The 26,864-nt window shown below is 34.7% G+C and overlaps 2 protein-coding genes across 4 annotated transcripts in view; one reads left to right on the plus strand and one right to left on the minus strand.

Annotated features, from left to right (window-relative positions):
- The first annotated feature begins 1,820 nt into the window (after positions 1 to 1,820).
- Positions 1,821 to 5,673, plus strand: LOC126836989 (radial spoke head protein 6 homolog A-like). The gene is made up of 10 exons (XM_050570714.1): positions 1,821 to 2,005; positions 2,254 to 2,440; positions 2,545 to 2,810; positions 2,861 to 2,948; positions 3,021 to 3,299; positions 3,439 to 3,558; positions 3,861 to 4,047; positions 4,149 to 4,303; positions 4,760 to 5,007; positions 5,418 to 5,673. Exons 1-10 carry the CDS (start codon positions 1,821 to 1,823, stop codon positions 5,671 to 5,673), a joined length of 1,971 nt encoding a protein of 656 aa, XP_050426671.1.
- Positions 5,674 to 6,841: 1,168 nt separating this feature from the next.
- LOC126836485 (homeobox protein OTX1 B) overlaps positions 6,842 to 26,864 on the minus strand; it is a 32,121-nt gene continuing 12,098 nt past the window's right edge. For 2 of the 3 annotated variants that reach the window (XM_050569954.1, XM_050569952.1), the window contains exons 2-7: positions 24,421 to 24,462; positions 19,972 to 20,180; positions 16,828 to 16,982; positions 9,277 to 9,709; positions 8,650 to 8,939; positions 6,843 to 8,147 (exon numbers count right to left, since the gene is read on the minus strand). In XM_050569954.1, the coding sequence (XP_050425911.1) occupies positions 8,067 to 8,147; positions 8,650 to 8,939; positions 9,277 to 9,709; positions 16,828 to 16,982; positions 19,972 to 20,180; positions 24,421 to 24,446 (1,194 nt within the window). In that variant the 5' untranslated portion in view covers positions 24,447 to 24,462 and the 3' untranslated portion in view covers positions 6,843 to 8,066. Of the gene's footprint in view, positions 8,148 to 8,649; positions 8,940 to 9,276; positions 9,710 to 16,827; positions 16,983 to 19,971; positions 20,181 to 24,420; positions 24,463 to 26,864 lie in introns of all 3 variants that reach the window. The other variant, XM_050569953.1, reaches the window with a different exon arrangement.

Below are 26,864 nucleotides of genomic sequence, written 5' to 3' on the forward strand. Positions count from 1 at the left end.
GTCATTGAAATATTGTTAACAAAATATTTTTTAATCTTGCCAATTTATGACGTGTATAGGAAATTAAATAAATAACTATGTATTATGTTTAAATGAACGTTTGTTCTCTTCGAGCCTTATTACTCATTTCCTTTATAATAATTTTCATGTGTTTTATTTTGTTGATAAGCTTAGATAATTGCATCGGTCCGATTTGTTTGTTGAGTCAGCCTACTATTGTTAAATAATAAAATCAACAATTGTAATGGTGGACCAAAAAAAAACTGTTCAAAATATTTAATTTAATTTAAAATGGGCCAAAATATTAGTCTAGACTACTTGGCGTGGCGTGGGAAGTCAAATTAATGTTTTATTACTATTTAATAGCTGTCGAAGGTCCGATACGCTCACCACAGCGTCAGTGTGATGTCAAAAAAAAAACCAACAACAAATAACAAAGAAATAATATATTATTGAATTAATATCCAAGGATTTGCACCCGTGTTGAGAACATTTTTAAAAAACTAAAACTCAAATTTTTTTTTAAACTGAAAAAATGCAAGTTTATCTATTGAAATTAAAAATGTAGCATACCATGCAAAATTAGGTTGGTCTACAATTCATAAGTGACAAATTACATAAAACGCTACTGATCTAGTTGGCTCAAACTCACTTATCACCTTAATGCATAATATATTATGAGTCATGTGTATACATATTATCTAAGTCTGTGCAAAACGGGTCAAGTTGACTTATCTTTTCAAATTATATAAACAAATTATTACACTTACACAGGTCAATAAAAATTATGTACCATTACGGTTAGGTTAGCTACTGAAGTCCTTCAATAGTGTTATAGTTTAAAAAATAAGTTAAATAGTTGGTATGTTTTGTTGTCATATCAATTAGACAAAAACAATTTCCTCAGTGAATGTTCAAAGTTTCAATTACATTTTGTTTTCATCCAAAAACCGCAAAATTGTTTAAACTCGTCCAAATAAAAATATATTTGAAGTTTTCTTCATGAGTAGTTGTCGAAATACAAAAATAATTTTATTTATCTTTTGAGTTTTTTTTTTTTTTTAATAGGTAACACCTACCTTATAGTATTTGTATTTTCGTTTAAATGTGGCCTGGTATTTTCATGTCGGCTGTTTAAAATATACAAAATAGTACAGGTATATAATATATTTATTATTTAAATAATATATCTACTGTACTTTGGACACAGCCCGTTATTAAAATAACTAAATAAAATATAAGCAATAAGAGTAAAAACGAATATCATATTATTGACGTTGGATTTTGTTTTTTAAATTTTAATAAAAATTAGAATAGATTTAGTACTCTATGATTAAACCATATAGTTACCCAAAAAACCGGTATTTACCAAAGTCTAGGTAGCTAGTAGTGCCTGTGATTTTAAACGTGTAATTTAAATACACGTGTACACGAACCCCGTGTAATTAACATACACGTGTATATAGTATATACACGTGTATTTATAATTAAACGGGTTTCACGTGTAATCGAATACACGTGTAAAAGGGACCTCTAGTCTATAGCCTATGTGTACAGTCTAAACACTTACACGGTAACTGGTAAATAACAAAATTTAAATCCTACTTATAATTGAACAACAAAATAGGCTGTGTATAATTGTATACATGTTTAATTTTTCTAACGTGTGTGCTGTTTACATTTTTTTAAAATTAAATCCTAGACAACCAAACTAACGCATTATTTTTGATTGGTATAAAGCAAGTGTTGTTTTCGAGTAATTTTTGTTAAGAGTTTAATGTTTTTTTCGAGGTGCGCTGAAGAAGAAAAAACACAGCGAAATGAGTGTGTCCAGCACTTCGATTAAAGAACTGTTCGACAACAGTTCACTGGACGACCGTATCAATATGTATTACAAGTCGAAGAACAGCTCGGCCAAAGATCCTGACAGGACAACGTCCAAAGACTTGGCAACATGCAGTCGGTCGTCTTACATGCAAATAAAGGACGTCAACGGTATAAGTTTGTAAGTAAAAAAATTAAAAATGGCGTCCTGTAAAAAAGTACCTGTAAAATATTTTCTCGAAAAATAGATTGCCAAAAAAATTGTGCTACAAAATTGCATAACGAGCGAATTTTTGCATCACCTCACTGATATTGTGTTCAATTTGATCTTGAGACCCATCTAGGGCAAACGCCACTATGGTCCTTCCGGGTTCGCCCTGCAGGAATTATTCTTATAGAAGGAATTTATTATTATCTGCTTGTTTTTAGGCACACGCACGTCTGTGCTTTGCTGGAAAAATTGATCTTCCAGCGACCGCCGAATCCGGTAACATTTTTCGAGTACTATAGCGAAGAGATAAAAAAGGAGTTCCGCAACCCTATACGCGAATACGGTTCACATTTTTTGGACTCAATCGACCAAAACGCATGTGAAAATTCCACCGAACTCTATAAAGTAACTAAACCTATGTACCCAAAATAGTAATAAAAATAATTTACGGCGTGGAAAAATTGCCTTTTGTAGTAAGTAATAAAGTCCACTTTTACTGTTTGTTTCAGAACATCATATGGTCGTGGAACAAGGAAAACAGGAAACACAGTCAGGGCCTGAACGAGTTCGAAGGCGAAAACGACTACGAAGAAGGCGACGATTGGATGTACGGCGAATCCGAAGATGGTCGATTTCCGGTTGCCGAAGTCCAAGAACTGTCTACTTCCAACAAGGCGTTCAACAAAGCCGGATGCGGTTTGACCGTCGAAGAGGCGGAGACCATCGGTGCGACCATGGATCAGATGTCGCGGTCTGGCAAGTTAAAAAACATCAGGTGAGTCGACGACAATTTGTAAATACCATACTTAAGCTGTATGCCATCAGGTACTGGGGAATAATGTTGGGTTTGCGGCGCAATTACTATGTGCTGGAATGCGAATGGCTAGACGACGAAATCGAACGGAGAGTAAAGGTAAGCATTGGAGGAACCTGGATGTTTCCGGGTTACTGGTAAATGTCAAAATTGTCCTTGTTTGTCCACAAGAAAAGCCTGGAAGTTCAAGGTGTCCGACAGCCGGTCGATGTCGGATACGATGAAATGGCGTACGGAGAGGCCTTGATGGACGAACACGACAGGTTCACTTTAATGGCACCCAGCGAACACGATCCGGAAGAAGAAAGAAACTATTATGCGGAAATGGCGGAAGATAATTTTGAATTTACGCCCGGCGATGAGATGATGACACAGTGTCAGAAACAATTACAAAACGAAACGGCTGAACTTCTGCAGCCCGAAATGCTTGGATTCGGCACCAACAGAAAGGTTGGTCGAGACTTGCCTTTGGACGTGACTTTTTATTCTCTTTCCAAGGCGGTCAGCTGTTATTTAAGTCCACATTCCCAATGACCATTAGGTGCAACAAAATATATAATAGCTTACACGATTTTCTGTTTTGATCTAGACATATTTCGTAACTCATCAACCCAGTGCAGAGTGGATCGAACTGCCTCTTCTCAAACCTCATCACGTGGTTCAGTCGCGCAAAATCAAACGGTACTTGGTCGGCGATTTGGACTCACCGGTAATCCAACGACGGTAGTTACACATAATATATGGTATCATAAGTTATTGGACAATGCCAATTTGACGGGAAACCGCTTTGAGTTGAATCGTTTACAATGCGCGTTTCATAGAAATCTTTAGACACATAGAGTAGGCAAAAAGTGCAGGTACAGTTTTGCAGAATTGATTGGTTATTGAAGTAGTTTTCAATATATCGAGATTGATGTAAATTACTTAAAAGATTTGACCAGACATACGATAGAGGCGCGTTAAATATAGTTTCTAGATATTTATGCTTATCATAATGTGCATCGGACGTAGATGGACTGTTACCCCATGTTTGACGGATTGGAAAAACATTACCTTAGAGCTCAGATAGCTAGGATAACGGCCGCCACACAAATATCGCCTGTCGGCTACTTGAATCCGGTCGATGAAATAAGAAACATCACAAAGAGTTCGCTCGGCAAGTCTCACCCGTTGTACCACAAAAGCGTAGTTAAAAAATGTAAGTATACATTTGCATAAGTACGTACAGTAAGTTTGCGGCCTCAGCAAACACGACTCAGCCCAACTCGTTTTACAGTTTGTTTTTGTTATTGCCGACAGCCTTGTACGAGTACTCGACCAACCAAGAGTACAAATCGTTACCCACTTACGACCTCATGGATCCAGACAATTGGGTTCACCACACTCCGATGATAACCGAAGACGGAGTTACCGAAGTGTGGCTGGATATTTTGTCTACAATAAAGCAGAACAAAGTAAAAACGATAACTGGCCGTGTTGACCTTTAAAAGTAATCCTGATGTATCCGATACATTGTCGTTGACGAGACGTTTGCTTTTGATATTTAACATCATGGATCTTAATTGATGTTTAAAATTTGTAGGACATTTATTCAACATGAACGTTTCTTTTGCTGCACAACCAAACATACTGTCAGCTTTTTTGTTTCGGTCTAATCCCTCCGCTGTGATCTATCTACAACTTATTTTCTAATGTCTGTCTTATTCAGTATCCCACCACTCACAGTTTTGTAAAATGTTCACTTTGAATTTGAACGAATAAATCATTTTGCCACACAACACGCTTGTTCAGGGTCATCCGACCATCACAATGTTGTAGACAACAGGGAATTTCAACCCCTCTGTGCTGGAAATCTACTCCCAATGCTATTACACAGGGTCAATTCTTAAGTCACGGTGTTGTTTTAATAGAACTTTGACGGCGAAGAATTTTTCGATGACGACGAAGACCAATCGTCCCAATCGTTGTCAGTTAGCACCGAAGATGAAAGCTCCACTCGAGTGGGCCGGGACGTGTTCGTTAGCCTTTCGGAAGACGATTTCGTGGGCGAATCGCAGCCTTGGAATGTCGAGATCACAAACAAGTTCGATCACAGTGCTGCTTACTTGGCGGTCAAGTCGAACGTATGGCCGGGTGCGGTGGCCGTGACGGGTTCCAAGTTTGTTAACACATTTGTCAGACTAAGTATAGGATATCACAAAGTTCAAAATCCAAGCTTAGGCCGTGTCGAGGTTTGAAAGCCGTAGCTTCTCTCGACTGGCTCCTTTGCTAATAAATCTGTAGTTATCAGACGCCTTTGTGGTGAATTGAGATTGCAATAGGTCAACGATCGTGAGTGACTGAGAATGAAACCATACAGATATGAGCCTATTAACGTGTCATCGCTCTTAGGAGTAAAAAACTCATAAAAACTAACAGTCGTTTAGCTTGCAGCAAGTACTTTTTGTGTTCTATGCATGCATATTAAGATATCTTTATACATTTTTTTTTTTATAACAAGTCTGGAGCTAACTTGATCAAGCTAGCTTGCCTTTTTGGGTACGATTGCTGAACTGTTGTTTCTTGTAGCGTCATGGATTACACCTACCGAGGCTGGGGACAAAAGTGGGACGTCAAATCGTTAACGCCGTTTATGCACACCGAATACCAAAAGGTGTACCCCAGCAAAAATATGCTGGAAACGAAGGACCCGACTCGGGCCGAAGAATTGGCCGTGCTCGAAGAAGGCAAACAAAGAGCCGAAGAGTTCAAAATAACGCTGTTGCCGACCAGCGGACTCGAAGAGGACGACGAAAAAGTAGTACAAAAATACTCGTATGATTGAAAAAAAAAAACCATTATAATACACACCTACCTAATGTGGTGGACTTATTAATGTTGTAATTTTTTTTTTTTTTAAACTACGAACAACACACAATGCGATAATATAACATTGTTTGTTGCCGACGGCAGTCGTTGTCTCCATCGATGAACGATTAACGAAGGTCGATTTGATACAAAGAACCAAACCGGTCAACAAGTTAGAATATTATTATAGAAAAAGACAATGATTACTATTCGAGTAGACTCTATCGCGATTATTAGACTATTTGTTGAAAATAACAACTACAATACAAAGGCCAATAACATTCCGGAAACACAGATAGTTATGGTTAAAAGCTGATTAATTAACTAATAGAAATCGATTGCCTGTTTTATCTATCAGTCGTGACGAATTTCTAATCATTTGTATTGTTCATGACCTTTAACAAACGACGTCGTAGTTTGTAGCCAAATAAAATCAAAGATTTGTAATTTTATCCGATTTTTATATGTCTACTGAACATATATCTACCTCAAACGTTAGTAATAATGACAGATAGTTTTATATAAAAAAGCGTTTGCAGGGTCTTTTATATTCATAGGTATTGCTCGTTTAGAGGAATTTATAAAAACAATATACACAAGGTAAATTGTTACCTTGTGTATATGTACAAAACATGTTAATTAAAAACTGATTAATTTCTTAGGAGAAAAACAAAGTTTTCTTTGTTGTAGGATTTGTTTATTTTTTTGGACAGAGTGACATAAAAATGGTTAAAATCTATTGAAACGCGAACTGTAAAAAAATACAATTATAGAAAAAATATACGCTTAAATTGTATAAAAAAATATATTAATTCACTCTATTTTGTACCACTTAACCATTCAGTACCATATTTAACGCTCGGTGTGCAACATAATAATATTATACTTGAATCGTTATGCTACCTGCTCTTTGATTCGGTTAAACGATTATAACTGGTAAAACTTGGCCATGTTTAGTATATATTTTCGGTGTTACCAGTTTGGGCTCAATCGAATTGTCATTCTATTTGGTAAAAACAATTTCTAGAAATTTCAAGTTTCTAGTCACGTTTTTTTCGCGACAATAAATCTAAAAAATAAAATAATCACAAAGACGGTTTTTTAATCATGTACAATATGTATATATATTTATATTTATATATTTATATATAATATAATATAATAAAACTAATTGGAAAACAAGGTTTGGAACACAATACACGTCTCGGGAAAAGACTGACTCTAGAGCAAAACGTTTAAGATGATAACTTAGAAATTAACTATAAATCGAATATACACTTAATGGCTATAAACGCGTTCTCGTTATTAGTTGTATAGTATTCTTACAATGATAATAATAATAATAATAATAATAATACATATAGTTTTATAGTTAATCTAATAATTACTAGTATTTTTTTTTTTTTTAACTTTTTTGTTTTTTAGATTAAAAATAGGTACATACAAATTTCAATTAACAAACGACGTTTTTTTTTCGCTCCTTTAATAATAAATTACTATTAGGTATAATAATCATATTAAGTAGGTATTCAGTATGGAAATAAATTAGATAATAATATATATTTTTATGTACACAAAAGAATAAATAAATCACGGGACAAACTATGCAAATCATTATACACATCATAATATTCGACGACGCCCGACAAACACTAGAAGTAGACAAACATGTTGTCGGCACGTTTTGTTGTAAGTCGAATATTATATTTTTCAAATAATACACTACAATATTTTTTTATATATATTACTACTGTACATTTGTAGGGTTTTGGTTTTGGTTTTTTCGTTTATGGAAAACATATAATCCGGTACAGCTAGCGAGTACCAAAAAAACGGTTTTATACAAATAATAATTAGTAATATGAAGTATTTTTTTTTTTAAAGGTAAGTATGTACACGTTATTACGTTTCGAGTATAATTCAAAAAATCCAATCGTTATTAAATATAAATCAAGGTAAACACAACAAACGGGTGTATGCTTAATAATAATATAATAAATATACATAATATTCAATAAACATTTTTTACATTTTTCTTTTTTAAATTTTAATATTGTTAATACATAAATATGTTCTTTTTTTTTAGTTTAAATTATCCCTCGAAAGTTACTCAAACGGATTCATCGTACAATCGTGTACTAGTTGTAGGTACTAGATGTTCAATGGTGATTGAAAATTAGCTGATATCGAGATCACTAGAGATTTACATAATAATAATATCTAAGCAACAATAATATCATTATTGCGGCGGTCTTATGGTTTAATTTTCAACATTATCGTTTACAATTTACAATCAATTTTAGCTTCGATGCGAAATACCATTTTGTACCAGTCCACCATTCGCAGGGGACCACGTCCGTGTTAGGTGGTTTACTTCCTTTCCCAACCGCCAGAGTTGTAGAACCACGACGGATCTTCTCTTTTCACCCACGTCGGTTCCGATCCGTTTTCCTGTGGACAAAAAAAACCCCAAAAAATGTTAGTCATAAGCACACATTTCAGACTTTTACAGCAGGCTAACAAACGTTTGAATTGGATGTGTGATTGACGAGGGAAGGAAAATCCGATAATATTAATCCTATGTCTTACAGTTACAGAAGGAAATGTCCACTCATGTCCGACCAGTCTTGGCCTCTTAATGTCACATTCCTTTCTGCTTATCTAACAGCACAAACCCAACTCAAGTACACAGAATGAACTTTCCATACACAGAATGGCCGGGACATTCCTATTTCGGTCCAATCAAGTAAGGTATGCTAATAGGATATGTTTTTAATAACCTTCCCGGGTAAGTAAAGGGGAGTCAGTCTCAAGGTCCAAACTTCCTTTACCTCCACTTAAGATGCGCCAATGCAATCATAAGGATGACCTGTTTAGTGAATGGTCACAAGAAGCGATTAGGATGATTCTGATTAGGACCATTATGGTCAAGTGATTAGAGTGGAATACTCACAGGAGTTTGATGAGTCATAGCCGGTGTCAAGTAGTCCATGTTGGAGTAATATCCACCGTAGTTCTGATGGTGAGTGTGATGGTGAGCAGACGGATGATGATGCTGATGGTGGTGGTGATGCGACGCTGGCGTGCCGGACGAGTAACAGTTGCTGCCGTTACTGTTTATGCTGCCTCCGCTGCCGTTGGTCGAGTAACCGCTTGCAGAACCCACCGGTGACCTGTGGTGCAAGTCCAGGCACGGTTCGGTCAGAGCCGGGCTCCATATCGATCCTGGAGTGTTTCCTCCTCCTAAAAAGCATAACAGACAGTCAGTAAACGAATGTCACAAACCTAAATCCCACACTCCCTTCTTTTACTAAGGCTCTTTAGATTGTACCCACAGCATCAGCAGATAAAGTCGAGAAACTTCCTTAACACGCCATTTTTATTCAATCCTTCCATGGGTCTTCTTTAATTATCCAGGAATTATTGATATCTTCCTAGCACTATCCCTCCCTTCCTATTTTATTTGCCTCCCCCTTCCTGCTCCTGCTCTCTGGGTCACAGAAACGTGACACAAATTTTCAACAGACTTCAAGAGCCAGGCAAATCCGTGACAATGTTATAATCATATTTTTCCACTTACCAGTGCCAGAGTACACGGACGATATGGGCGGAGTGCCGCTCAAAATGGGTTTGATGTAAGTGCATCCGGGCGATTGCCGGTGCAGCGGAGTAGTGGTCAAAGACGTGCCGGTCACCGGTGAGTTGGCGGTCGAACTGGTGATGGCCACGTCTCCGGCAGTGCCACCGGAGTTTCCACCGTTGATCACGCTGTTGGGCAGCTGTTGGTTAACGTTGGACGGTGAGATTTTGTTGACGGTGGATGACACGTTGTTGCCGCCGCTGCTGGTTGGTCCGTTGATCGACTTGGACGACTTCAGACCGGACGAGACGTTGCCGCCTGATTGCTGATGTGATCCAGAGTTTCGCGAAGAACTTTTCTCGGTACCGTTCTGATGCTGTTGGTTCTGTTTTACCTGCTGCCGGCATTTGGCACGTCGATTCTTGAACCAAACCTGCAACACGTTAGGAAACAGAGCAATAAGAAACCGCGGATCGGATCTAATTTACAATTTTTCTAATTTTCAGACTAGAACTGAGAGACGGATCTCATTAAAACAATATCAATAATAAGCGGTTTGACACGACCCAAGTTGTTAAACTTTCATCTGGGTGATCACTTGGATGATTTAATCTGAAAATTATCATCCAGAGTCAACCGTTTGAACCCGATGGCCGATTTATCGCGATTGGATCAGAACAATATTGGGTTTATTATAATTGATAAATTTGTTTTCCGTTTTTAACATAATATTTTGGTAAATTATCGCTGAATTACTTTGATGAATGCACTTAAACATCCAAACGGTTTCACTAATGCATCGGATTTAAAAAAAAAACGCACTATCTAATACTGAAATAACATTGGGAAGGGAAAATTTTTCGATCTGTGGATATTTCGTCAAGCACATCAGCTATGAATAATTTTGGAGACTCATTTTTTTTTCAATAATCACTCGCTCAACTGGCCATTGTTTCTTAAACATTTGAAATTATTTAGATTGGGTTAGAGTCGATCCACAAACACAAAAAATCGAAGGACAGTGATGTAACAATAATTGTCATTTGGTTTTGGACTGTGGTGAGTAACGATTGAGGGTGGATATAACACGGTGTAAGGATTAACGACGGTGTATATGTATCAATTTCGCGTTTTCCGAAGCCATAGGTACTCAAGTCAATAACCTCCCCCGAAGCTCTTGCACAGCACGTGCATAGCCACTATAATAACACAGCGGGTATACCTTTGACGTGCTTGACTATATATCGATTAACCCAGTTCCGATTGTCCTGCTAAGCGGTCTGTCAATATACACACCGAAGAGGCGATATTAAAAATAAAAAGCTCGGTTTGTTTGATTCTCTTGTCCCTAATCCGGCCAGACATACTTGTAAGACTCAAAAAAATAATAGCATTTATCGTTAATATTTCAAAAACGTATGTCTTAACTTAATCAATGGACCAACATTATACTATGATACATTTTAACGGCTCAACATAATATTATCTGTTTTAAGACTAGAATTTCTAAACACTAATATTTTAAACCAAAGTATTAAATGTCCACACTAGGTTTTGTATCGTTTGACAGGCTTTTGGAAACAACTGGTGTTAAACTAGCAGCTCTTCCCTGCAGCTCGGTCAACGTACACACGTGCGTGCTACCGCATATGATTTGCCAAAAAAAAAAAAAAAAACGTTTCGGAAAAACCACAAGAAAGCCCCTTTTTTCGAATGGAGGGGGGGCGAGTAGGGGGTTGAAAAAAATGCGGTTATTTTATTCCGGTGGTGATCCCGTTCTATTCAATAGACATTTTATACATTACACTATTATAATAATATATATTATATAGAACGGTCCTCTTGCTTGCTCCTCCTTCTGTCACATATTATGTGTGTGTGTGTGTGCATTCTGTGTAGGTGGTACAGAAGAGTATACATGTGTATATGATCTATACACAGTATTATATACAGTGGATACGTGATCTCGCACATGATATCCATTTTGACTTAACTACCCTACGACGATACGGACACGCTGGTTTTCGGGCTCTTTTTTTATACTACAACAATAATAATAATAATAGTAGTAATATTAACGTTATTATTATCATCATCATCACCGTCATCCGTATTTTTATTATTATGCATATGCCCATGGCTGTGCCTATATAGTTTGGTTTGCCAGTATTGTTCGGGGTCACGAACGCGGCTTGATCAAGTCGAAATTTCCAACACACACATTATACACCTATATAATAATATTATATTGTGGTATAGGTATATACCTACACACACACACAGAGGTACGCCGAAAGGGGAGAAATACACACACATAATATTATAACAACAATCAGCTGTAAAACGACATTTTTAGAATGCGCATCCTGTTCTCTGTGTGTCTCTCTACACGCTATGTGTATACCGGATTTTTCCCCCTCTCTCCCGGCAAAGACCCGTCGAAGAGTTACAAAAAAAAAAAATGAATAAAAAATAATAATATTATACCCCAAAAAAAATGAATAAGAAGAAAAAACGTAACACGGATTCCTCGACCGTGTTACGATATAGCGCATAATAATATTATATTAACATACGAATATATATATACCAGATACCTACATTTTTTTATTTTTACATATTTTTTTTTTTATGAATGAAATTACTTCATCGCCCGCTCTCGGTACAAACACCGTAATAATATCTTTTACATGTACACTTATTATTATCATACTTAAGCCAGAAGCCGACAAAACCGTCGACTTTATACATACATACCGGCTGCCAAGTCATGCGGGTCGTCAATTTAAGGAAAAAAAATTGTATGCTTAAAAATGTATAAATGTTTGGCTCACAACACTACAGCTCCCGGATACTAACAAGTTCATTGATTAATAATAACTTCATTGAGTCAAGTTAGTCTGCATTAAGTTTAACCGTCTATAATAGAGATATAACTCGGTTAAGTTAGAAGAAAGCTTGAAATAACGGCTAGTTTAAACAAATATATTTATACATATTTTTAATTTATTTAGATTAAAACGTTTTAACATACCAAAGTTTTTACAAGTGTTTTTATCTTAGAATTAAACTAAATTTCTGTATTGCCACCGTCAAGTTAATCCAGAGTTTTAAATCCAGATTTAAAAGTTATTTATACGAATGAGTGGGTTTTAATTTGAAGAAATAAACTAAGTTAAAAATTCAATATTATAAACCTAGAAAAATAGAAACATAACAATAATATCCAGTTGATTTGTAAGAAACAAACTTATCGTGTTTTCATTTCCCTTCGATTTTAGATTGAATCCTTTTGAAGAAGTTTTTAGACTGAAATCATCTAATTAATGTCAAACCTCGATCGACTTAACGGCCAAGTATACACGATTTAGTAAATATTAAAAGATGTAAACTACAAACATAAGAATACGTCTTAAGTATAACAAAATATTATCGTTAAGATCACCAGTAGAAAATTGATAATTTGGAAACCGAAGGAAGTATAGTAAAAGAATTTAAAGTAAGTGCTTCATTTTTTTTTTTTTTTTATAATATCTATGACATTATTTGAGCGTTTATTACATTAAATACGTTATTATTAAACACAACGGGTTAGCGGGTTTTGCGAATTCAAAAAGAAGGATAAACAGCGTTAAATGGATTAATTTTTACTTCATTAATTAATACCGGTAACCGGATTGATTGATTCAAGCGATATTATTTTAAATTGGATTTTATGCGCAAAATATACCTACTGTATAAAAATATGACCTAAAAAATGTTGCAAATATCGTTTGACCATAAAATATAATAATGATCTGAATATGTAAATAAAAACTCGTTTAAAATTAATTTTCATACATTAATGGTATAGAAAAAAATTAATTATTAATTATTGATATTCCCTCAACACACAAAACTAGTCGGTAAATCGTTGGCAGCAAGTCAATTTTTAAAAAATATGTAAGTTTATCTTTATAATATTTTGTAATATATATTCAACTAACTTCAGGCGAGTTTTAATCAATTTATAAATATCAAGAAAATTATATTTCCAAAATCTGAGTCCACATAGTTAGGTATTGTTATGTTTTCTGCTTCATGCGTGTATTTTTTAATGTAAAGGCGTCATGAGATTTCTAACTAAAAAAAATAATTCTGAAAGCTGAAATTTGTACCTTTTATACATTTGTAGTTACAACGACTTAAAGTCAGACAGTTTATTTACAATCGCTAACAATCAATGACTAAACAATATGTATTTATAATAATATCTTAAAACCATTATTTCTAATTAAATTAAACTTTTTCCACGACAAGTATCCGTTAAGAATAATGCCTTTTACTTTTGACGAACGGTCGGCGCACACACGTCTGTTCCTAGGTATAATATCTTATCTCGACCGGTGCAATATTATACAGCCCAGTGTGACTTGTGAGAAGTATAATATGTACCTAAGTACAGGTTGGACCCGTTGGCAGGTCCGTGCTGTTTTCCGGTCGACGGCGATTTAGCAATATATACACAAACACACGGTGTGGGCGGAACTGACTCGAGGCGGATGGGGGAGACAGGAAGTATTTTTATACTTTTGTCCCCCGAAAGTGTACACACACACACACGTGGCTTTGGGGTAAGTTTCGTGTAAGTTTTGATTGTGTGTGTGTGTGTGTTTACTATGGTTGGTTGCGAAGGCGACGGTGAGAAGAGCGCGCGCGATGAGTCAGGGGATTGGTTCGCGGATAAAGTCATTTATCACGGGGTTGCAACCCTTAAAGTTATTCGCACCGCCCATTATTGTTTTTTTTGCTCTCCTCTGTTGTTGTAACCGTGTGTGTGTGTGTGTCCCCTTTACACACATATTTCCCCTTTATATACAAACACACACACGGCAGAACCGGAGAGTAACATTTTTGGATATAAGTACACCCGGTGCGCCTCCCATGGCCGTGGCTTTCCCTTTTGTACATATTGTCTTTTGTGTGTGTGTATATGTGTTTTTGGCCCCGGCGTTAACACGTTTTCCGTTCAACGGGAAAAAAACGTCACGGATTCCCGGCAAATTATAAATTATAGGCGGATTAATGGAGGACATGGAAAGAAAGAAAAAAATTATTATTACAGCACACGTTGGCCGGCATATAATATATAATACATTAAATAATATGCGTTTTTCAAACAAAACGGCGCCGCGTTTCCAAATGGCATGATCACAAGCCAAGCGGTGTGGTAACGTTATATTATATATACTTAGAACCGAATTCAGGCACATAGGACATGTCGTACAGGATATAGGATTACCGCGAAGACCGAATAAAAAAAAAAAATATATATATATATATATATATATATATATATATATATATATATATATATATATAATAATAACAAGGCGGCGGCGATTACACATATATATTTTTAATAGTAAAATACATAAATAATTGTATATTTTATATTTCCGACACCTAAGCGCGCGTTACTTAAGCAGCACTACCTTATAGTCAGTAGTCAATACCTACAATTAGTGAGGTATTATTTGTCGTCAGATATAATAGTCTAGGCCTATACTGTGATAACACTAGAGTGTTTGTTATAAGACCTGTAGAAATGACCGAAAATGACTAACGCCGTCCATTTTGAGAAATGGTAATAATTTTAAACGTTCATCATGCATACAAAAACTGAATCATATTTGATAAAAGTATAATCGTTCAAGTCCGAACAAAGTATGTTGAATAGTTTTTAATAGGTAGATACATTTTTCCGGTGCAGGAAATTCCAAAAAATAGAATATATAGATAAACACTAAAAAAACACAGATTTTAATCAATTCAATTAAATAAGCGTAAACAAATAAACAATAAAAATGATTTGAAATAGTATTGAACAAAAAATAATCGCTTTTTCATCCTAATTGGATTTTTGGATTTCAACGGTTTTAGTCCTTGTTGTTTGTAAAAATACCGTTCAATTGCGACAGTTGGGAAAAATAAAAATTAGCTATTTATTTATTACTATACCTACCAATTTCAAATTAAATAAACTGGGAATTTTGAAAATGTCTCAACTTAACAAATTTAAAACCACACAGCTTGTGTGCGATTTCCAGTTGGAATTCCACACATTTCAATCTGCTCCTCGTGTTTACATATCGAGAGTATTGTATGATGTTATGTTTTACAATAGATATATTATGTATAAAACACTCGAGTGAGTACCATCAGAATGAGGTCTTGAAAAATATAATCGAATTTAAACGGCGTATGGAAGGTATGAAAACACTTGGCTCAACACGGGCTGACTATACACACACTTTCATATTATTATTGTGTTAGGTTATTGAAATCTATAATATAGTTTTGATCGATTCTCGATGGCCATTGTAACGGCCGACAAAGGCTTTATTTATATTATTATTATGTACCTACAGCTCTACTTTGATGCTTCTTCAAAATAATAATAAATAAAAACCGTACAATAAAATATCAGCGCGTTACATATTATATGTATTATACGGCGAAAAACTGTTGAAAATTGTTTACAATAAGTATGAAAAAAAACAAATTTGAAAGATACCCATTGATATGATACGAACCGCCAGTAAAACGGTCCCTTTTGAGTATTGCCAACAAGCGTGAACACAAATAAGTGTAGACGTTTCGTTTACCCTCGATGAGTTTTGACCTTTCAAACGGTTTCTGTGTGGAATAGGTGCGATTTCCAATTGGGTTGTAACGCGAAATTCAGAGCGTTAGAACATATTTTAACTATACACAAAATATAATTTCCAACAGTTGTTAGATATGTCTCTGGTCAAACGATACGAGAAACGGTTAATTTTTTAAAATACCTTAGCAAACAATATTATAATAGCCAAACCGCAGGAGTGAGTGAGGCGATAAAGGTATGTTAACTGGCATTTTTTTAAATATAGTTTTTATAGTTATAAAAATAGTTTGAACGAACCAAAGTGTTTGGGTGTATTACACAATTTATTACAAAATATTATTACAGTCAAATGTGTGTTAAGTTTAAAAATTTAAAAAAAAGTTCGAAGCATTTGACTAAAATGTTGCCTCCTTAACAGCTTTGAAATTATCAGCTGTTAATACCTTTATCCACTCAACCCTTCAATCTGTTGACCGTTTGATAGATTTGATCCGTTATAGATCCAATATGTGTGTCGTTCGTTGTAATGGAATTTTGAAATAACCAGCTTTTTGTAAAATAACGTGTTTTCTTTTTTTTTATTGTTTATTGCAAATCAAAATGGTTATACAGATGTGTGGTAACTTGGAAAATGAAACCAAAACTAATGTCTGATAAATTAACTTCAACTTTTTGGAGTTACACCACTTTTACAACGAACGACCCACATATATTATAATAAGAATGTACTCTACAAACGCATTTTTGTTTACTATATTTTATGATAATTTCTAGTTCGGAGCAACACCGACATCCCAACCGGGTCGGCTGGTTTTTGTTTTGGCCTACTTTGATTACTTTGAATTAATATTGTCTTGTATCTACATAATATAAGTGCCGGTTCTTATAGCAGCAGCACTCACCTGTACTCTGGACTCGGGCAAGTTGATTTTCAGCGCTACTTCTTCTCTCATGAATATGTCCGGATATCTGGTTTTGGCGAACAAAGTTTCCAAAACGTCCAACTGTGTCCTTGTGAACGTCGTGCGTTCTCTTCTCTGTTTTCTCGGATTGCCGACTAAAAAAAATAAAAAATCAAGTAAACGCATTTCGGACAAAGCAGCAAAGTAGGTAAGTCGATTCGAACACCACACTGAACCAAAATATAATAATAATAATATTATATTAATGGTGTTGTTATAGCGGCAGTATAGCTGCTATTTAACGCATAGCGAAACGTTTTTGAATAAATAATTAGGCACGAATGCGTTGTGTGCGACAACGGCATGCCTACAGAGCTATGAAGAAAATATTATGGAGAAATCGCTCTAATATTATTGAAAAAAAAATATGAATATTTAAAAATATATACATACATATTATTCATAACGAAACCGAACGCTTTTAAAATAGAATCGTGTAATCAGTACCACATAATATTAGTACCTACATATGCGGTTGATGTTATAAACCCGTTTGTCTACACATTTACCAGTTTTTTTTTCTTCTTCTATAACAATATCGCGAAGAAGAAAAAAAATACATTTACCTATCTGCATTATTATAATATAAGACTGGACACCGAACGACAAGGCATACAAAATATGTAAGTACACCCAAGTAGAAGTCAACGAACGCGCGTTCGGACTTACTCTTTTTGTACATTATGTAAATTTATACAAATATAAAAGACCGTTGAGAAGTTTTCTTATATTCGCCAAAAATCAGTTAGTCCGAATCTCTTTGAATGGAAATAGAAAAATATATATTTTATTAGGCTATTTGTAAGGGAGTGTTCAACAACCAAGCAGATAACACTTGGTCCAAACAGAGAGCGTCAGGAAATTAAATAATTACATTAGTGTTTGGTTCTTTTAGGTTCGGTAAGGTTAGTCCTAGGTTAGATTTGGATTAGATAGGTAATGTTGTGCTAAGTTTACGCCCCCTCCACGTGATGCTATCCGGGCAACAGACCCTTAGATTTCTTGCTTACAAGGGGGTGGCATTAGTTTTTAAGTATCTAGAATGAAGTAGAATCGAGTGAGTAGGATCAAGGCTGGCGGGCTAGAGGGGAAGCAAAGTGATCAACGATTCCCCATTATCAACTATATTGACAAAAACATGTCAAGTTAGGTTAGATTGGGTTATCATGCCAGACCCAAAGGCCCAAATTACTCTTTCCTCCTGTTCTTATAACTCCGCGCCTGTGATCTCTTCAAGCCTGTTGGGCAATCATCTCGCGTATCGATCCCCCGGTTAGGTCCATATGTATTTATCCAATAATAGTTGTGTCGTGTTAACGCTATTTTATCGGTCATCGCCGTGTCCGACTATAATGCGCCACGACAAAAGGGTTTCTGGAGCTTTGTGGAAGTAATTTTTTTACCATTACACACACACATACTGTTATCGCATTAATACATCCCTCTCTGACCGGTTTTGTATTTGTTACACGACCGTGTGTTAATTTTCTACGCCATATATCGTCCTCTCTGCCCCTCCCCCCCCCCAAAAAACGACCCCACCGAAGGGGTGTGTGTGTGTGTGTGTATAATTCGAGTCCCTTCGACCGGAATGAATTGATCAACTCGGCGCAGAAATCCGTTAACCACCACCGCCTTCTCCGACTCCTCCTCCTCCTCCCCCTGCTCCCGCTCTGTTCCCGGTGTTCCCGGCGCTCTTAATCTAATGTAATTTATTTGCTATCCGGTTCAAAAGGGCAATTGGTGTGTTTATTGGATTTGACGCGGTTAAGATGTCAAAGAGCTCTCAGACCCTCCCCCGTGGGCGCGTTTAACAGCCGCATTAAAATTGATTTGGTTAAGCGGCAAATCGCCGAATCGCATCTTATTTGTTTATAGAGTTTTTTTTTATTAAATATTACTATCTTCCAAATCGACTGACAATTTTTTTGATCCGGTAAACGGATTTCACGGTCTTGAGCACGGCCGCCCCGTGTGCATACAAATCAAGCGCACCGATTCCTTTGCATACAAATCACTATGCCCGGAACTGCCGAGACTTTAACGGAAACTTTTTCTCGATAAAAAAAAATAATAAACTCCCTTTATTCGATCCAAAACGATGGTAACGTTATTGCAAATTAATTTTGCCACAAAAGTACCTACCAAATAATAATATTAGGCAGGTATTGGTAATGTTCAAAGAGCACACATTCGAATATAATAATATGTTAATGAAAAGCAGAAAAAAATTGTGGGTTAAACGGTTAGGTCGATAATAATTATTCGTTGACGACTAGTCTTGACAAACATAATGTATTACACCTATTTAATAAGGCAATAAATTTAATTAGATTCGCTCGACCGAAAAACTAGGAATCTCCATTTAATATCATAATTTCGCCGATGATAGATTCATAATAATATTATTATTATTAGCCATATTTTTCTAGGCCACTATATTATATCAAGTTTTCCATGCCAGTCGATTAGAATATTTCTATCTAGGTTCGTTATAAATATTTATAGTTTATATATAGTACCGTTTTTTTTTTCTTTAAAGACGTTATATTTAATCATTTATAAATATATATTATACAGGCTGGTCGATATAACCCACGACACTTGTTGTCTATTAAAAACAATTGCAATTTTGTAGTTTTTCCCTTGAGAAGAGACTTTTTGGCTTATGTTGTTTTACAACATTGCCTATTTTCAAGAACTTAACGGCTAGATTAACTTTTGTAACTGAAATCATAAGGTATATCATACTTTATTCTTTGAAGTTTTAAATATTTTTTGTTTTATTAAAAATTATTAGCGTTTAAAGTTTCAAAATTTGGTCGACGGAGCTCTGGAATTTACCAGAAAAGATAGATATTATTTGATAAACATAATATTATGGTAATATTGTAAAATAACAATATATTAACATAGCAATTTGTCGTTGTATTCGAAATGATAAACTAAAAACATCACAATCGTTTTCGGGGAACGTTTGACCACCCTGTACATTTTACATGTTCTTTAATAAATCACCCTGTATGTCGGGTACATAGTATATTATAATATTAGGTATGTATCTTATGTATGTGTTTGGCTTACGGTGATTGAATAAGGACAGTGTGGTAGAGTGATGGTAGTTCTGACCTGCTGGGTAGCAGCCCATGGACGTTTGCAGAGAGTCCATGGCCAGGCCGATGCTGTTGACGGCGTACGGTGTCTTAAGGTGATACGGGCCCATGGAGCCTGGAGTCGCCGTGCTAGCGAAAGCGGTAGCAGGGAAACCTAACTCCCCGCTCTCCTGGCTGCATCTGTCAACAGAAACGACCATAACGCAACCGTTGAAAATGTATATATATATAAAAATTAAAAAATATAATATATATAAAAAATTATTGTTATTATTATTAGGTGCCAGCACACGACGGCACACAAACATGATAATATTACCATTACACGCCGTTTACAAAAAAAATATAATATACTTAACATTTAAATTAAAAAAAAAAAACATTCTGCCACGACACGAAATGAGATTAGGCCGTAACAACGTTGGACGTCCTCCCATTTCGACATCTGACCACAATGTCTACTACACACGCTTAAACCTGTATATTTATAAGAAATAATAATAAAACAAACGAAAAAATGACCACTCACGCGATGAACATTTCATATTGTGTTCACCTTAGTTTATTCCATAACAATCCGGTGACAGAAATAAAAATGCTCCATACCCTTTACCCGTGCCTTATTAGATATCTCTTTGTCTTATAACACCGTGAAACGCATTGTACCTACTTGCTGCATGCAATTCCAGTAAAACGCGGTGAATTTATTTGGACAACAACATTTAATGGTTTTTTAATAATATTGACAATACCGAAAATTAGTACAAGTTAACGTTTATATTTATTTGGTTGAAAAAAGGACCTCCAAACCTGTCCGGACGGTTCGCTATGAATAATAATATTCCAAGTAACAGCATACAAAATGTGTTGAGCTTACTCAATAGTCCCATATGATTCACCGGGAATTCGGTACCGAACAAAAACGTTTCAATAGTAAAGGTCAATTATTATTATTCGAGGTGGCATTAAAAAATAAAACCATTATATATTTTAAGTGAAAAAAAAAGAAAAAAGAATACGTCTCAAAGACACTGCGGACGACATCGCGCACGCGTTGCACGAACAACGACAAGCGGCGTTCGTACCTATGTAATAAACCAATTAAATCGGATGTAGAAAAATAAAAAAATAAAGTGTATACAACATGACAGAATTATATTTTTATAATATAAACGAGTAAAATAATAATTTGTACTGACCCAAAATAATAATAAAAAAAACACCAGAGACGATCACGGCCGAGAAAATACCTAATAAAAGCTAAAAAATATAACACTACTAAAAAACGTTTTCGCGATTTTATTCTTTTGTTTTAAATTTTTTTTTAGGCGGCTTTTCCCGGTTAAAAACGCACAAAATAAAGCTGTAAAGACGATATTTTAGAATTTGTCAAAAAAAAAAAACCAAAAATAACCAAATCCAATCGAGACAGACACTCCAATAAGATGTTTACAGCGAGCCGGTTGTCGCCTGTATGTCTAGCTCGGACACATTGTTAAGAAGGACTTGTGGTGTACACTCTCACCGGCGCATTCATTCAGGTAAGACCCTTGCGGGCCGACCGACCGACCTAACCGTCCGGTGCTGGTTTTTACAATAATAATGTATGTTTTTATTATTATTATATTTTCCACATTAACGTTTGCAGTGTGAATGTGTGTGTGTGTGGGGTAGTTTCGGACCGTGCATGGCGATGAAAACGTTATAATATGTCCTTTTTCTTTTATTATACTTACTACCACTATACAAGGGGCGTACCTATGTGTATGTGTGCAGTGTGTGTACATCTCTTTGATCATTTACCACACCACTATAGTTAGTAAACACTAGCCGACGAGGCGGTCGTTATAGTAATAATAATAGTATGTTGTAGGAAAAAAAGACACAGTAAAAATATACATATTTTATTATAATGTACAGCACGTCTTTGGCTTCCCGGTAATTTTCTATTTTTTTTTTAAGACGTCCCATACCGGCAAAACGACGATTTTCCTACCTACCTTTCATATTGGAACCCTTGACTTGGGGTAGCATTGTATCTTTAAAGATATACACATTTTATACATGACATTCCGTGGCTAACCTAAAAATTAGTATTATATTTTAATTACTTTTGATATTTAAAAATTAGCCTTTGCCAAGTCGAGGGTTTCCGACAGTTAACTAAGTCAATTAGTTAACTTTTGAGTTAATCTAGAAACTTTAAGTTCATAATTAAATTTTTCATAACAAAAGAATAATGAATCGAGTTGAACAGTTAAAATAAACTCAACTTCATTTGAACTTATTAACGCGTCGACACCCAGTCTTGCCAACTAGCATAATATTTTATTACAGTCAGTCATCATTGGAATTTGTTTCAGTTGCCGGTAAACCAAGTAAAGCCACCGTAAGTCAACCTAGGTAACCACACTCCAGAAAAAATAGCCAATCCAGTGACTTCACTTTTTTTTTTTTATGTAATTGTTAATACCAAAATAATCATATTTAAACGTTTGTACACCGGATATCTAGTAATGCAAGGCGGACGACTTCAAGTGATAATGTCAGTTGGTTACCTGATCGTTTATACCTAATAAATATTGTATGTTATAAAATACACTTGAATGAATCAAATCGTTAACACTAGCAGCATTGAGTTGGTTAGCTGTAAAATAATTATAAAATATTTAAAGTAATATTGCGTTGGGTTAGTTTTTTTACTAATTTTTTATAATAAATAAGTTTTTTGTCTAACAAAGTAGGTAAGTAGAAAAATATATGTTTAAAATGTCTTTACTGTCATATGTCGCCCGTTGGTTGGGTCACTCGAGTTGGTTGATATTGGTTACCAATATTGCGGTTATTGGTAAATTAGTCAACCAGTCAGTTGGTTAACAGTGAGCCGGTAAGTTGGTTTATTATTAATGGTTTTTAGGTACTGACTATAATCAGATAAGAACCATTAAACACTAACCAAGAATCCGGTCCAATGTGGTTCACAAACCAACGACCAAAAGGGGAAAACCATATTTTGTAATAATATATCAACTAACCGGTTCATTAATATTGAAATGATTTGTGTTGTGTCCATCACACACACGGGAAATAACTTTATCTTCTAATATCTATCTACCGAAACCGTCTAAACGCGGATTTGTCTTTAAGGCGTTTTTTTTTCGATTAAGAATTATTACCGTTTGGAACCGGTACCGGTTTTTTACCTAAATTTGTCGCGGACATCGGCCCCGGAGGTTCGGTTTGATTACCGACACATATTATATTATTAATAACATAATAATATTCTATTCTATAGGTGTACCTAAGCCCGAAACGGCTGTAGGGTAAAGAAAAATAAGGTGACCATACACAGACACGGACACAATGTACCGATACCTTTATTAAAAATGTATATAACATTATAACAGTGGTGAAAATGTCAGCTGGACTATACCCCAAACCGTCGGGTTTTTATTGTCCTCCGGCGTGTGTATGTACATATTTATTTGTTAATACTATTTTTTTTATAGCCCATCTCAGACTGCATGGCGATGTCTCCTTTACAAAATGCATTTTTTTTTTGGAATCCACCACCGCCACAGACGCTCATGTCGCATTTATGGAACGTAAAAGATCCGGTTTTTTCTTATTATTATCTGAATACACAACGTTAAAAAAAAATCATAATAATAACACGAATTTAAATTTATAATATCCGGCTGTCATTTTTATAGAACTATTATTATTATTATTAAATAACTCTTTAGCCGCGTGCGAGTATGCGCGTATTAACTAAAAATATAAAAAATTGTATTTAAAAAAAATATATTTAACATAGAATAATTATTAGGTATGATTTACACGGAGCGTTTCGTTAGTACATACTAAAACAATGTAATTAATTTTACATATTAACGATACGCACCTCTTGCAAAAAAAAAGAAATAAATAAATGATAATTTATTGTTTTTTAACGAGTACAGAGTACTGTCATGTTTTTATTACTTTTGTAATGGTTGCATTTATGCTATTATAATATACATGTGTTTTCAAATAAATTATCATACTTATTACCAATGTTTGAGGAGAAAGAAAGTGACCGGTTTACTTATTATGCGTTTGAAAAAAAAAATAGTAATTGAGTAGGTAAAAAATAATCAATTTTGTACTATTCATATCACGTTAAACAGGGTACAGTTTTTGTATGTGATATTATTATTATTACTATGCTGTTAAGACTTGGGCAATGATATAAAAAAACCGCCACTTTTTCAACCATTTAACTGTTGTTAAATAGGCATGTCTAACCTGAAAATCTACCAAAATGTTAAATAAGTTTATAACAACTTAAAAAATCGTTGGTAATTTAACTATAACACTTAACGTTATGGTTATACTTTTTAATTAATATTAATATATAACTTATAAGTATTGCACTTACCCAGATGACAGACTATTTGGCCACATATGATGTCGATGACACCTGAAACAAACGAAAAACGAATCCCATTAGTTGTGTGGAAATTGTATTGTAATTGTATTAGTATTGCATTCGTTGTAATCGTTTTTTGTCTTTTTTCTCAACATTAGTTTAAATAACAATAGTTTAATCTCGCCTACTCGTCGGATATTATCGCAGTCACATTTTTTTTTTGAAAAATAATTTTTTTTTTGATTTGCCCTCTTAACTCTGACTGTGTAAATAATATAATATACATTTAAAAGATAATAATAATATAGTATTGTTAAAGTTCATGCAACGGTTGTTCGTTTAGTTTTTTAATGTAATAATTATAAGTAGTTGAGTAATAACTTCAATGTTAGACGTCATCTTGATTGTCCCATCTAATCACAAAACCTACTTAAACGTGTAGGTACGTTAATCAAATAATTTAGCTTATCTAAATAAAACAATTCCTTTCAAGATTAGTAGCATCGAAAATGAAAATTTCCTCTTATAATGAATTTTATATACGATACAAAATATATATTTTGTTTTAATATTTTTAATTTATAGTACTGTTTTTTTTTTTAAATGATTTCTGTACATTATCTAAACATTTACATAGATATTGTGACGCGGTTAATAGGATTACTTCACCAAGCTTTAAGTATGAAAAAAATATATTAAATGTAAATTTAAGTATGTAAAATGTGTATTTCCTAATTACACTAAAAGTGATCCAGTAACATTATTTAGATTGTTTTTTTTTTTTTTTCTAAGAATTGTCTAGTTAAATAATTTAGATGTGTATATCTATTACATCTATTACAGCTAATCTAGATAATATATACGTATATATTATATATAAATTAAACGTCTATTATTTTAACTAGATTGGCTTTTTAGTTTTTATGACCGTCTTGCCTAACGCACTGGCATAAGAAGAAGACGGACTATATTGCTTTTAGAATACAGCGAAGATTTCTACATATTATACTATCTCATGTACATTAAAAAATAGCATTGTTGCAGTTGTCATGAGACGAACCCAAGGTCCAGGACTATTGCGACAATACTGCAGACTCCATATTTTATAATATGTATACATAATATATGTATAGTGTGTACGCGACATATACCTAGTAGCCGGCGTGTAACGATAAATTACATCGGGTCATTATTATTTTTATGATCGCCGGTCAGGTGTCAATATCTACTTATCTGTGTATTATAATAATAATATGTAAAAAAAAAAAAAGTACTGCCCCAGAGGCACTACACAATACACAATATATAATATGTGCACTCGATTCGAGCTGTTGTTCGGCTTGTGTGTGTATGTGTGTTTGTAAGCATTATAACATGTGCGCCCTGTAATAATTATCTTCAAACACAACAGTCGAGTGGTTTACAAGTATTTTATTATTTTCTCCGTTGGATATTAATATGACGTCAATGCCGCCACGCTTTACAAACGACCGCCCGCAATAGAATAGAATTCGAATATAATATATATGTGTGTGTAATAATAATAAGTAATACACACGAGTATGTAAATAACATATTAGAGTACAACACAATTTGTTTTTTTTTAGAAGTCCAGTGTAGTGTAACACAGCCCCGCGACAAGTAGGCCAACTGTTCGACCTGCGCGCGTTTGATAGAAGTGTCCAGTTGTATTCATATACGTTGTGTGTGTGTCCTACTTCTTGTTCTATAGCTCAAGTTTAGCGCCCCTTTATGGTGTATTTTACTATACTTAAAATCCAAACTCATTCGGACGAAAACGGTCACCTGAAAATATACACACACTGGAGTTCAAAATCACTTCATTGTTTGAAAAAAATTGGTTAGGTTAGGTCAGCTTTCCCCTCGTCCCTCTGGACATTATCAGCTGTAGAATAATTAGTATTCATGACGTTATGTAATATTAAATATTATTTTATTCGGTATCCCGTCGGGCGGCTATGCACAATTTTAGGTAGTTTTATATTTTAAAAAGGTGCGCTCTTTAAGTATGTATCCAAGTGCAATGGCAATGCGAACAAATGCCACCAAGGGTGCTACTACTACTAGTGCCCTGTGTTTAAACAAAAAATCAGTAAACCTAACCGCGCATAGGTATGTGTGTTTTTTAATGACTAGTGGCTGCTACTCGTGGTAAAAATATTTGTATTTTTTATATAGGTATGAATGCGCTATCGGCGAGACGTTATTTGTTTATCAAAGTCACAAGTCGGTTTTGGGAGACGTTTTTCGGTATGATAATATTATTATTTTTTTTTTTTTACATAATAATTACACACTCCCGAGCAATGGCAATCTCGGCGCATTGTAAAATATATGGAATATTAATGAGCTTGTCTGTGTGTAATGGTTTTTTATGCGTAGGTAATGGGTAGAAAATAAAAAACGCGGCTTCACACACGTTTGGCCAGCGT

Source organism: Adelges cooleyi, unplaced genomic scaffold, assembly GCF_023614345.1.
Source record: "Adelges cooleyi isolate 19-005CV unplaced genomic scaffold, UGA_ACOO_1.1 ACOO_flye_CR_arks_rails_tigmint_CR_PRNA_247, whole genome shotgun sequence".
Lineage (NCBI taxonomy): Eukaryota > Metazoa > Arthropoda > Insecta > Hemiptera > Adelgidae > Adelges > Adelges cooleyi.